The 12,811-nt window shown below is 39.0% G+C and overlaps 1 protein-coding gene across 2 annotated transcripts in view; it reads right to left on the bottom strand.

Annotated features, from left to right (window-relative positions):
• clcn2b (chloride channel, voltage-sensitive 2b) overlaps nucleotides 1–12,811 on the bottom strand; it is a 176,357-nt gene that overhangs the window by 65,223 nt on the left and 98,323 nt on the right. For both annotated transcript variants that reach the window (XM_031735480.2, XM_039597945.1), the window contains exons 9-12: nucleotides 12,322–12,406; nucleotides 9,228–9,329; nucleotides 7,356–7,440; nucleotides 5,619–5,774 (exon numbers count right to left, since the gene is read on the bottom strand). In XM_031735480.2, the coding sequence (XP_031591340.2) occupies nucleotides 5,619–5,774; nucleotides 7,356–7,440; nucleotides 9,228–9,329; nucleotides 12,322–12,406 (428 nt within the window). The remainder of the gene's footprint in view (nucleotides 1–5,618; nucleotides 5,775–7,355; nucleotides 7,441–9,227; nucleotides 9,330–12,321; nucleotides 12,407–12,811) is intronic.

Genomic DNA, 12,811 nt, shown 5'->3' on the forward strand with positions numbered 1-12,811 from the left:
TTCATTTTTTCCTGAAGGCTTCGATTAAAATTAAGCTCTCTCTAAAGCTAGAGAAGAGTAATAACACACTCTCTACCAGATGACCCACATGAAAAAACCCTCTAAATTTTCCTATCAGTCAAATAAGGGGCTCAAATAAAAGCCTTCCCATCTTGCACCTGCGTATCTGGTTAGATGATCAAGTAGCTATTAAAACTCATGCTGAGGAGCTGAATAAGAAGCTTTAAATAATTAGGTTTCTTAACACTGCTGCCAACATGATTAAGCCCCTGCATGCTGTCATAGCTCTCTTAGAATTAGATTTTTTTTTCCCTTTTTAGCAAATTATTTTTTAAACTACTACCATGCTAATCATCATCACTTTTAAAACTTGGATTACACGAGAACCCTTGTTCACCTTGGATATCCCATTTATGAATTATAGTACCTCAGTACTTTTCAAAAATTTTGTGCCAATGGTGCACTAAAGAGGAAGCTAAAATTAAAACATAATATATTGTTTTGCTATAAGCTTCATTAGCACTACCTTGTTGTACTTTCAATCAGTCATGGTGTCTATGGTTCAGACTGTATGCCAAGTTTGTCCCACTTTTCTCAGAAGAGTTGTTGGGTTTCCAAGCACCTCGTTGGCCTGTGTCCCCAGTAAGATTAGTCAGCTACTCCACACATGTGATGCACTTGGGTAGAAGGCTGTTTACATCCTTGGCCTGAAATGAGCAGCTTCCACAATGCTTTTCTTCGTTTTTCTTCAGTTGGTGGGGTTTTTTTCTGATTTTTATTCATTTGCCTGTTAGTTGCGGTTTGTTCCACACAAAAATGATCAGTTTTCCTTCCTCACACTGGGAAATGAACTTTTCTAATGTGCCACAGAAGAAACTGGGACTTTTGTAGAGGGCTGCACCAATAAGCTTTTAAAAAACTGAGTTCAGCTTCTTGCTGCGGCCCACCAAAACATTCCCGGTTTCTTATGTGCCCCCATGGGAGAACTCATTTCCCACCTTTGTTTTAGGCTAACTTGAAACTGAAAGGTGTGTCTGTAACTTACATAGTAATTTAAAAAGAGTTACACATTGCAGTTACATATTGTGATAATACCTTATACTCAATGCAAAATCCTACTGGGAACCACTGATCCACCTTAAAGGTGGAACAGACTGCATCAGGTCTCGTCCTTGAGTAAATAACTGCTGGTTTTGTTCTCTTTTTGATCAGGTAATGACAGTAAAGTACAGCCAACCCAAGCTTCGGTCCCAGTTGGTTCCCCCTGATTAAATTAAATTATATATCTATTCATAAGAGCACTAGACTCACAATTCTTGCACCTTGTATTGAGACCGATTTTGATTGATGTTTCTTTGACTACATGATGGAAAACAATGAAATCAGGAGAACAGGAGCAGGCAGACAGAGTGAAGGATAGTCAAGTCAAGGGTATCAGTTATGACGCACTATCCAGGACATTTATACTCTAATTTGTCAGTCATCTGGGAGCCCTCTGTGCTTGCATGTGTGTGTCACATTCAGAGGACAGTCTGTCGCCCAGGGGCCTCATGGGACCCTCGGGGGCCCTTCTTCTATTCCCACTCCAATTACAGTCCCGCCAGCTCTCTGTCACTGACGCACACACACCAACAGATAACAAAGGACTCACACAGGCTGGAGGACATGTACCTATATTAATAAACCCATCTCTTCCTGAGAGCTGTTGATGTGCATAATTGCACACCACTAAAAATAGCATTTAACTACAAAGCATACCAAATGAGTGTGTGTGTGTGTGTGTGTGTGTGTGTGTGTGTGTGTGTGTGTGTGTGTGTGTGTGTGTGTGTGTGTGTGTGTGTGTGTGTGTGTGTGTGTGTGAGAGACTTGAACGTTATCAGCACTGCAACTCACAACAACAGCAATTCAGCCTTTTCTCTTGGGGAACTTTCTTTAACTTCCTGTCTTGTCTTGTACTGATTCGCATGATTCAAATACACATATAGCAGCTTCACCAGCTGACCAGCTGCTGGAACTGCCTGACACTAAACATTTTATCTGCACCTTGGCTTTCAGAAGTTCAGCTGCTGAATTCGGTCTTCCTGAAGTTTCGACATGAAAAGACACAACGAGACAAGATGGCTGCCAACTTGAATAAAAGAACCATTCATTACAGAGCGGGAGAGGGAGAGGGAGCACTCTCTTCTTTGAAAGTCACCAGGCTGAATCCAGGAAAACCAAAGGCTGTAATTAGAGAGAGCCATTACAGCCTCACTTTGAATGTTGTGTGTGTGTGCATGTGTGTGTTGTATTATGTTCTGGTGTGGATGTATGGACTGTAATTGTGTGTAAAAGGGAGACCAAGTTGGGGCATCCATACAGACAGATGTTAAACTGCCCAATGAGATTTTGCAGGGGAGTGATTTAGTTAGAAAAGTTTTGGTGTGTGTATGTGTACGCATGTGTGCGTGCATGTTATGCCTACCCTTAATGTGACCTACAGGAAATGCTGCATATTTGGTAACCCTATACATGCCCAGAAGATGCGCATAGGCACACCTACACATGAGGTGGACATCACGCTGAGAGGAATGATGCTGAAAGACTTGATAAAGGACAGCAGTAGGACAGAATCTGACACACACACACACACACACACACACACACACACACACACACACACACACACACACACACACACACACACACACACACACACACACACACACACACACACACACAGGAATAAGACAACAAATGAGTGGCTTTATTCAAGAGACAACTGAATTAAACTCACTCTATAAACTGATTAGAAATTGGGATTTGACTGTGCCTTTGTTCACCGAGACCAGAAAAACAGCTGAGAGAGATATTCGCTATTATGCTGTTGAGAAACAATGATAGTGAGTCAGTTTCTGGCACTGCTGCTACATGGTGCACATCATCAATCTCTTTGCTTGCATAACTTTGACACCGGAGCTTAGGTAAGTGTTGATTCCTGTTTCACCGAGTGTTTTTAACCACATTTTGTAGGACAATGAGCTTGGCTGTAATTCTGCTTTCACAGCTTCTTTGCCATTTTATGAAGGGCAGTTTGTGTTTGTTTTTTTGGCAAAAGGAAAGCCTAGAGGTCCATTTGTTTACTTTATGAGTTTAATTTAGATTATTTTGTGACAATGAATTTCAAAGGACCCATTTGTAGGATTGGAAACATTAAAAAAAATTGTGGTGATTCATAGTGGAAGAACATTGAAACACAGAGGTGTGCTGAAACGTAACAGATGTATCAATAAATAATAAGGTATCTGCAAAGAGACTTTGAAATAAGAGTAATACCTGCAGGATGAGCATTTGTGACCATAACAACATAGTTATAGTCTGAATAGTGGTGTAAAAGTTCCATAAAGCAAAAATGACTCACGAGTTAGGGAGTGCATGAAAATTATAGGCCGGGGAAGCAGAGAAGCTTTTTCTTCAGCCTTTTAAAAAAGAAAAAAATATTCCTAATATCAAAAATAAACATTTCTGGGTAACTTTCACAGTATCTCAGGTTAATTTAACAATAATTAATATTGTCAATGTTTAATCGACAATGCTGAAAAACTCTAAAACAGACTGGTGACTTGTCCAGGGGGTGCGCCACCTTTTGCCCTATGATAGCCAAGTTAGCCTCCAGACCTCCCAAGGCAAAAGAATGTAGCCCGTTATCAATATATAAATAAAAAAAAACATCTGATATTTGATAATCTGATATTTAAGGATGCTTAATTGCATATCAGTTTCATTTGCTTTCTGTTGAGACACAGAACATAGAGAAGCAGGAGTTGTTAAATGATGCTCTGAAATGGTCATCAATATAAAATTAGACTTCACTAATGTTCAAATTGTCCAGTGTTATTATCTAAAGTTTGTTAATGCTGGCTATAATTATCTACCTCCACCTAAGCCAGGTACCAGATAAAGTCACATGACTCCTCAGTACTTCCCTGATGTTCAGGGTGTTTTTTGTTTCTGTTGTTTAGGAAGGCAACTTTTTGTTTCTTTTTTAATATTGTGTGTTATGTGATATTTTAATGTCTCCAGTGGATTACACAGCTGTGTAGCTTTGCTGTAAATAGACTTCATGTCATGTACAGTAACAGCTATCCAGATTTAAAAAGCTACATTTAAAAAAAGTCCCCCCAAATCCCCCTTCCAGGCCCCCCTTCCATATACTCCCCTACACATTACTCAACTCCACTCTACTTGGCACCCACTCCTACTTCTGTGTGAAGTCTACTTGCTGTATGAAGCCCACAACACACTCAGCGTTTTTGTATTGGAAAAGGACATTTCATTTCAGCTGAGCAGTGCAGCCCAATAAGTAAAGGTTACATAAAAAGCCAAACAAGCGGCCCTGTGTTCTTAAACAGGAATCCTAGCAGCAGGATGGTGGAGCATGGAATGACCAAACTCATTTCTGTTTTTACTTGTTAGAAAAAAACAAACAAACAAACAAAAAAAACAGGAGCATGGGTGGTGAAGGAGATAAATGAATATATACTAACTGTTCAGCTTCTTGAGTCCATAGAGGGCAGGACTGCAGAGCGTTCATACCACCACACTCGGCCCTCACTCAAACCTAGGAGTTGAGCCAAGTCCAAGAACTGGTACTTTGTCTACATACCTCATCTCAGTAAAACCTTTTTTTTTTAAAAATATATATTTTTCTAGAGATACATGTTGCATTTTTTCATACCTCTCTGCTGCAACATGAGTCACTTACAATTAAATCTATGGGACAATCCAGAACAGTGGATAGCACCGAATGTACTGATCAGACGTATGGACATTGGCTCCACCCTGACTCAAAGAGCTGGACCAGGGATCGTCAAAATGGTCTGAGCTGTAGGTTCAGCAAAATGTCATTCTGTATTTTCTACATGCATCAACAGCAGGGCACCAGTTGCAAGTGGAATAATTAACAAATCATGGAGGACGTCAATAAGGCCCATTTCCTGAACTCACCAGCAAAGTTTACTGAAGCTGAGGGCCAATTTCTTACATATATAAGATGAGAAGTTCTATTTATAGGCACGGTTTAGCTTTACTTTTGGAATCTGTCCATCTTTATGTCTTCTACATAAAGTCAGAAGACACAGGGATGTGACTTTATTCTTGTAGCAGACTGCTGAATCCTCTTCAATCAGTCCTTTCGCTCACTGATACAGCATCAAAGTGACACAAAACTTTTAATGACCTCCTATGAAAACAACTATAACACACTGAGGGGAAGACAGACAACTTTCTAACATTTTTTTTATTTAACATGGTCTCCCTTTGCTCTTCACCAGCGAGAAGAACAGATGTGATCTGTTCCATCTGGCCTATTAGCTCAGCTCTAGTGTTACATAAAAGGGTGTCATGCACCGTGTATGGGATTTAAACACTGTGCCAGCATACATGCTTCAATTCAGAGAGAAACTAAAGAGTCCAGCAAGGGAAGGGAAGCAACCAGAAAGAGCCGACAGAGTCTAACAACTGTGATAAAATTAGTTTTCACATTAAAAAAATTGCAAAAAACTGAAAACATTTAACATTAAAAACTCCAGATCCTTTTTTTTTTTTTTTTTTTTTTTTTTCTTCTTTGCTCTTCCTACCTTCATTACAATGAAGAGGACCAGCGTGACAAAGACGTTGACTTGCGGGTGCCTCCAGGCTTGTGCATTTCCAATGTAGTCGAACTCCTCAGCGATGCCCTGTTTGGCCCAGGTTCGGTTGTCCAGTAATGTCACCAAAGCCTCTTTCTGAGTCAGCTACAAACCAATCAACATGCTTTATTCAGATTAAGATTCATTTAAAAACTTAAAAGGGGAAAAAAAGAAAAAAAACAGGCCGAGTTGGAGGATGGTCACAGACACTCACAGATACAATACACATAAACAATGACTAGCCCAGTAAAAATACCTTGCCATGTTTTCTCTGGGTTGCACTATCACTTTTTTTTCTGTTCTTTGCATTTTGCATAAATCTAAATAAATTACATAAATCAGTATCTAAAAAAGACAGTGTGGAACAATAAAAGTTATAATGAAAGAGAAAACTTTGGTCACATGTGCATAATGAGGCCCTGAGAAACGTTTCCTAGAATTTTGTGCTAAAATCAAAATCATTATCTATTTCTCTTTGATTCTGTGTACCTTTGCTGTGTACCGAAAAAGTAAGAGGTATTAAAAAGAAACAGCTGGAGGAAAATTGTGCAACTAATGAGGTTACTGGGCAACAGGTCAGCAACATGACTGGGTATAAAAAGAGCATCTCAGATAGGCAGAGTTTCTCTGAAGTAAAGATGGGCAAAGGTTCACCAGTTAGCAAAAGGATGCTGATGAATCCTTGGGTGACATAGTGAAGTGTGAAGGTGCTTAGCTATAGATAATAGCACTTTATGAATATGTGGGTCTCTGGGTGAATAAGACTTGTACTTAAAAGTGAAAAAGTCCATTTATAGTTTCACAAAGTATTGATCAGTGATACATAATATCAAAAGATTTAGAGAACCTGGAGAGCTCTCCATTTTGCAAAGTATTCCAACTTTTTCAGTATTGCAGGCATTGAGCATAAGAGCACAAAGTGAGCTGCAGCTTTTTAAAACTGATGGTGCACACTGGTGGGGATAACGCTGCCCACATCCACAAAGCTCACCAATGAGGAGTTTGTGAGTAAGACTAAGATACACAATTTTGAGTGTGCACTCCAAAGAGGAGTGGGCCAGTGTGGGCAGATTTAGAGCCATACAGGCCTGACTCACTGTCTCATTAGTGGCCAAGACCAAGCGACAGCGCATGTGTGTGTGTACTGTCGGTGTGTGTGTAACGTCCTCTGATGCAGAGGCTATTCCCTTTCTAATACTGATAATTAAGACAGATGAAGTGAGTGATATTGGAGAGAAGTCACAAGCACACACTTGTGAGTCATCACAGGAGCAAAAAGACAGTATGCTCATCCAATCCTCCAGGGTACACAGGTGACACACAAACACATCTGAACCTGCGCTGCACACATTAAAAAACAACTACACCCTGACATGAATGGTAATAAAGTTGTTATATTAACAATGTAATGATCTAATTTGGCTCAAAAACACAGTGAGACATGAAAATCATTGTTAGATGGATACACCTGAATGCACTCAAGGCCTGCACAGTGACACTTACTACACATAAATTACGACACAAAAAACGCCATGGACACATAACATAAATTTTAAATATAATACAATATCATACCATAATGGTCCATAATGCCCCAGGCTTTCTTTTATATCCACTGTAATAGTTGCAGGGTGTTGAGTATATGCAATAAAAATAATATATGTTGAATGAAATTGGGGAACTTACTTTTCCAGCCATAAACTGTCCAAAGCCAGGAGGAAATGTGAGGGTAGAAAGGACTAAAGTGACCAGTGCTGGGTACAGCAGACGTCTAAAAGAGGAAGAAAGACAAGGAGAGAAACAGTAAAAGAGATTTAAAAAAGCAGCCACAATCGATGTGTGACAATTAAATGAGCTATGTTTTCTTTGATTATATAAAGTCTGCGCATTTGTGAGTACCTGACAACATTCCTGTCAGACAACTCAATTAACGCTATTTATCCCAGTATTTGTACAAACATCCAACAATGTTTAACCTTTTGTTTTACAGGATCCTGTGGGGGGAACAGATTTTATTGCTGCTACTGAGCAGGTCTGTGTTCAGCTTTCAGTTTCACGTGAAAGAATAAATCTTCTGAGTCTTTTGTAGGATTTCGTTATCTCTTTTAATCCAATCGTGTCCTCTTTGATACATGAGTTTTTGAGACTTTTATATCATCAGTGAGATTTTTTGCCCCCTGATCACACTGATCAAGAACAGGTCAAGTACATCATAATGCTCCCAAATAAAGAAAAAAAAATACCATTTCTGCGATTTTGTCTGACATCTGATGCTACATAAACTTACTACAAACCTTAAAAATTCCTAATCTGAATTTGGAAGTAAAAGAACTGATTCTTATATAGCGCTTTCTACTCTCCCGGAGTACTCAAAGCGCTCTGTACAAGATGCCACATTCACCTATTCACTGTCTTCTGTGCTTTTAAGTGCTTTCTAACTACCATTTAAACTCCGATGGATGCATCGGAGAGCAACTTGGGGTTTTGCTCATTTTATTTTTTTTATTTTTTCAATTCAGTAGTGAACAGCTATTAACAAAAAATCTAATTATAATCAATACTTAATACCCATTTTTAAACTTAAACTTTTAAACTGTTTTTTTTTTTTTTTTAGGGTGAGACAATCACATAGCAGCAATTCAACGCATTTCAGTATGTAGACATGCTCAAGACGACCTGCTGAAGTTTAAACTGAGCACCAGAATGGGGAAGAAAGGTGATTTAAGTGACTTTGAATGGCATGGCTGTTGGTGCCAAGTGACCTGAGCAACTCATTTAAAAGTAGTGAGATTTGCCCACAAAATGATCTCTAGAGTTTACAGAGAAATGGATAACATCCACCAAGCAGCAGTTCTCTCTGTGAATCTGCTTTGTTGATGAACTCTGAGTTTATAGGAAGTCAACGGTCAACTGTTTACTACCAAGGTTTGCAGAGAAACAAGGATGTACAACATGTTGGATTTTGAAGCAGATGGCCTAGCACAGCAGAAGACCACACCAGGTAGCATTCTGGTCAGGTAAGAACAGGAAACTGAGGCTACAGTTCACACAGGCTCTTCAAAATTGAACTACAGAAGAATGGAAAAACACTGCCTGGTATGATGACTCTCGATTTCTGCTGAGCACCTTTAGGATGTGGTGGAACGGGAGATTGTTATTGTCGTTTTGAGCACATTCATTTATTCTCGTTCCCAGAGGGTCATGAAATTGCAACTTTCATTAAAGTTGCAATTTCAAATAAACCACCCACACAGTACTACAAAGCAATTACAGTATTAACAAATTAGCAAACACTATTTCTGCATTACTTTGGCCAATTTTAAAAACTATTAACTAAAATTTAATCAAGTTACATTTTCCCATTTTCAAATGATGATTATTGCACAATGTTATCCTGACAGTTGAGACAAGTTTACTGTAACAATGCATCATGCTTTCTGCTTTGCATAGAAAAAAAGTTATCAGACGTTACTATATCACTTGAGAAAATGCAGTGAATTTTCTTTCTGGTATGTACTTTGTATGCACCCATTGCTTTATTAAGGTGATTATACTTACTTTTTCATTAGAAATTTGTTGATGACCTTCTGTTTCCTCATGAACTGGACAATGAGTCGGTTCAGGTAGACAAACAAAGCCCCACCGAAACCACTGGCAATACTGCAGACAGAGAAAACAAGTGGGACTCATTTTTTTCCCTTTCCCTATCCGGTATAATGCATCAAATCAAAACAGAATGGAATAAATTTGTGTAAGTGTAAACAAAGCAAAGCATCAACGCATCGAGTGCAACATTTCTCTGACTTGATCCACCTCCATAGGGTGTCCCCAGTGCATTTGGCTACAATAAAAACAATGAAAATGTAATGAGTTTCTAATCGACTGGAGGTGGCTGCTGGTAATAAGTGCAAATGTAATTCTGTAAAGTTGTGGGGGAACAGGAAAACAAAGAAATATGGGAATGAAGGAAAAAAGAAAGTACACAAAACATGTGGGAGGCATATACTGTAGACGGAGAGAAACAAAGACGAGCATGGAAAAAAATGAACAGGGAGTCACAGGCATGAGACAGTAGGAATAAAAGAGCGAGAACACAGTGTCAGATGGGGATTTGTGGGGGAGTCTGAGACAAAGCGGAAAAAGAGGTTTATATAAGCGCGCATTTAGAAGCTTGGTGGGAGTCCTCTTTATGGGAGTGAGAGCGAAAGAAAGCAGAGAAAAGGTGGCGGGAAATAATAGACTCAGACAGCTACGCAGACAACCTAATGCCTATAAATTTATCCTCTTGCATTATTAATTCCATCAAATACCTTTGAATAAATAATGAACAGGATGATGAGGGAGTCTTTGCCTCTTTGGCACAGCTGAGGAAAACGCAGGACGTCTACCTTTTCATGCGTTTTGTATTGTACACGTAAAAAACCCCCCAAAAACCCGGTGTCCTCGGTGTGTGTGTTTGGGTGGGGGTTAAGTGTTGGAATCTGGGCTTGTGCTCATGATTAAAAGAAGGGTGAGTGTACCGTTTGAGGATAAGAAAGTGTCAAAGCTATGATCAGGTGGTGGTGTACAGAGGACCGAAAAAGAAAAAGAAATAAAATGAACACATCAAGTGACTCAATAAATTAACGTAGCATTAAATGAATTAAAAATAACAAAAAATAAATAAATACAGGGACTTCATTTATGAAAGGTTTTTCTGTATTTATATACATTTGCAGAGATACCCATTCACTCAATGCATTTTCATTCTGCATTTCTTCCATATTCAATTCTTTTACTTCATTTTCCAGTTATTGTTATAGACAACCTCACTTCATCATGCAAATGAGTCAGCTGTCACACAGGGGAAATGCTGCACACTATGGTTGACTGATCCTTACAAGTAAAGTAAGTTAAGATACAATATAGTTTAAGATGAAGGCCCACATTCAAGTAATGTTAGAGAAGGTGGAAACTAATAGAGCCTGTCAGTATTACCTGTTCTCATAATAATGGTTAATGATGAGTTCTACTGATATGCATTTTTGATAGGATAAGATAAGATAAGATAACCTTTATTAGTCCCACACGTGGGAAATTTGTTTTGTCACAGCAGGAAGTGGACAGTGCAAAAGTTATGAAGCAAAAATTAGAATAAAATAAAATAAGAATAAATACTGTACACAACTGTACAGAATAGAATAAAATACTATAAAATAAAATAAAAAGTTTAAATTCTTTTAAATTCTTTTTTTCTCTTAATTTCAAATGTATTTTTATTTATTGAGTTATTCAGTTCTCCTAATTTTGGATTTTTTAGTCTGCAACACCAGAAAAAAAATTGCAACAATTTGATTTATAAATGATTTGCCTAATTGGCTGTTGGTCATCAAATCCATTAATTCTTGATCTGGTTAGACTTTTGTGCCGATTAAAAGAAAATTTCTGAAATATGAATGACATATCACTCAATTTTCATTGTACGTTTTTGAGAAAATGAATCAATTTTTCTACAATTTTTTTATTATCTGATTTTCTGTTGATCAACGGAGGAAGTCGTCAGCAGAATAGTTTATAATAAAAGTAATCACCCTCCTGTTGGCCTAAAAAAAGTCGAGGTACACACACTATGGACACATATACATGTGCAATAAGTAGGTTGCATGCCAGCCTTCACATGTTGCAGTGACCCTCTCCCTCCTAAAACAGTAAACTGTAAACAGTAAGTAGAGTAGTGTGTGACTCTTCAAAGACATGCCCTTGGCAGCATGTAGCACACACCAAACTCTTCTTGGCCTAGTTGACTGAGACACTGACCGACTTTCCCAGCTTGACAGCTACTGGCAGGGGAAGATGGAAACTACAAGGATGCACCGGCACGCACACACACGCAAACCTGCCAGTTCGCACATACAGACTCACACAGTGTAAAACTAGGACTAAGCACTCTGCTGCCTTCTCTGGAGACAGTGTACTGTATGTGCAAGCCACTGATGCAGTGGTGGGTGTTAATGTCTCTGGACAAAAAAAATACTAAATATGAAAGAAAAAAAAAAAAAGCCGAAGGATGATGAACAAAGATGAGACCCCCCCCACCCCCCAAAAAACAGAAAGAGAGGGATTGTCTTCTCTCTGGGAGTCATTACACAAGTTACACACAGGCACGCGCTTTCATCTGAAAAAGAAGGACAGAGTATGGAGCGAGAGCACCCCCTCCCATCTCTCCACCAGCTTCCTTCTAGGAGCCCGTGGTCTCTTTCACAGGCACAGAAGAGCCCTCAGGCTAGGACAGGATAAAATAAGACGTCCCTCAGTGCGCTGGCAACTGTTGCAAGCTGAATAATCCATGTTAGGTGACTCACGCAGTCCACCCCGAGGTAACACGTTCACAAGCTACAGTAAGTGGATCTCCTGAATAATGTCTGAATTTATGAGGTAATCATAATAAATGGGAATACCTGTCAGAGCAACCAGATGGACAAAAAACTGTGACTCAGAGTGGAAATTTTTTTGTGAAACAAGCTAGTTTCCATTTTCTTACTAATATTTGTTGACAAGCAGCTTGTTATTAATTTAGGCATGGTCTTATTTACAGTATGGACCTGCTGGCTAATGTCTAATTGATGAGTTGTTTGTTTTTTTTAAACTAACTTCAGCATCTTAACCAACTTACCCAATGACAGCGAAGGCAGGAAGCTCCTGGAGGTCAAAGGGAAAGTCTAATCGGAAGCGGGTTTTAAACAGGGCTGTGATGGTCTCTGGAGAAGGAGAGAGAGGACAAGCCACCTTATCACTGAACAGACCTCAAAGTCATTAAGCGAGGTTAAAAACAGGTCTTCTAAACACATGTAGGGCAATAAATAAAATATATTAAAGCTATTGATGCATCACTGACTGATGGAAGGAGTAAAAAGGAAAACAGCTTACTGTGGAGGTGATGACCAAAACTCCAAACCTCACAATACCTGACCACATTAAACAACTGGTGGGAGAAAAGGCTGTGAAAAACTAAACCGCTAACAAGATCCTGGAAATCCCAAAGAAGTTTGGACGCCTGCCACTGAGAACTGAGAAAATTCTATTTTTAGTACCTCCAGTGTTCTTAGTCATATGGTTTTATGTGCAGCAAGTCTTTGTCCTTTACTCAGTATATTATTTAGACT

This window comes from Oreochromis aureus, linkage group 14, assembly GCF_013358895.1.
Source record: "Oreochromis aureus strain Israel breed Guangdong linkage group 14, ZZ_aureus, whole genome shotgun sequence".
Classification (NCBI taxonomy): domain Eukaryota; kingdom Metazoa; phylum Chordata; class Actinopteri; order Cichliformes; family Cichlidae; genus Oreochromis; species Oreochromis aureus.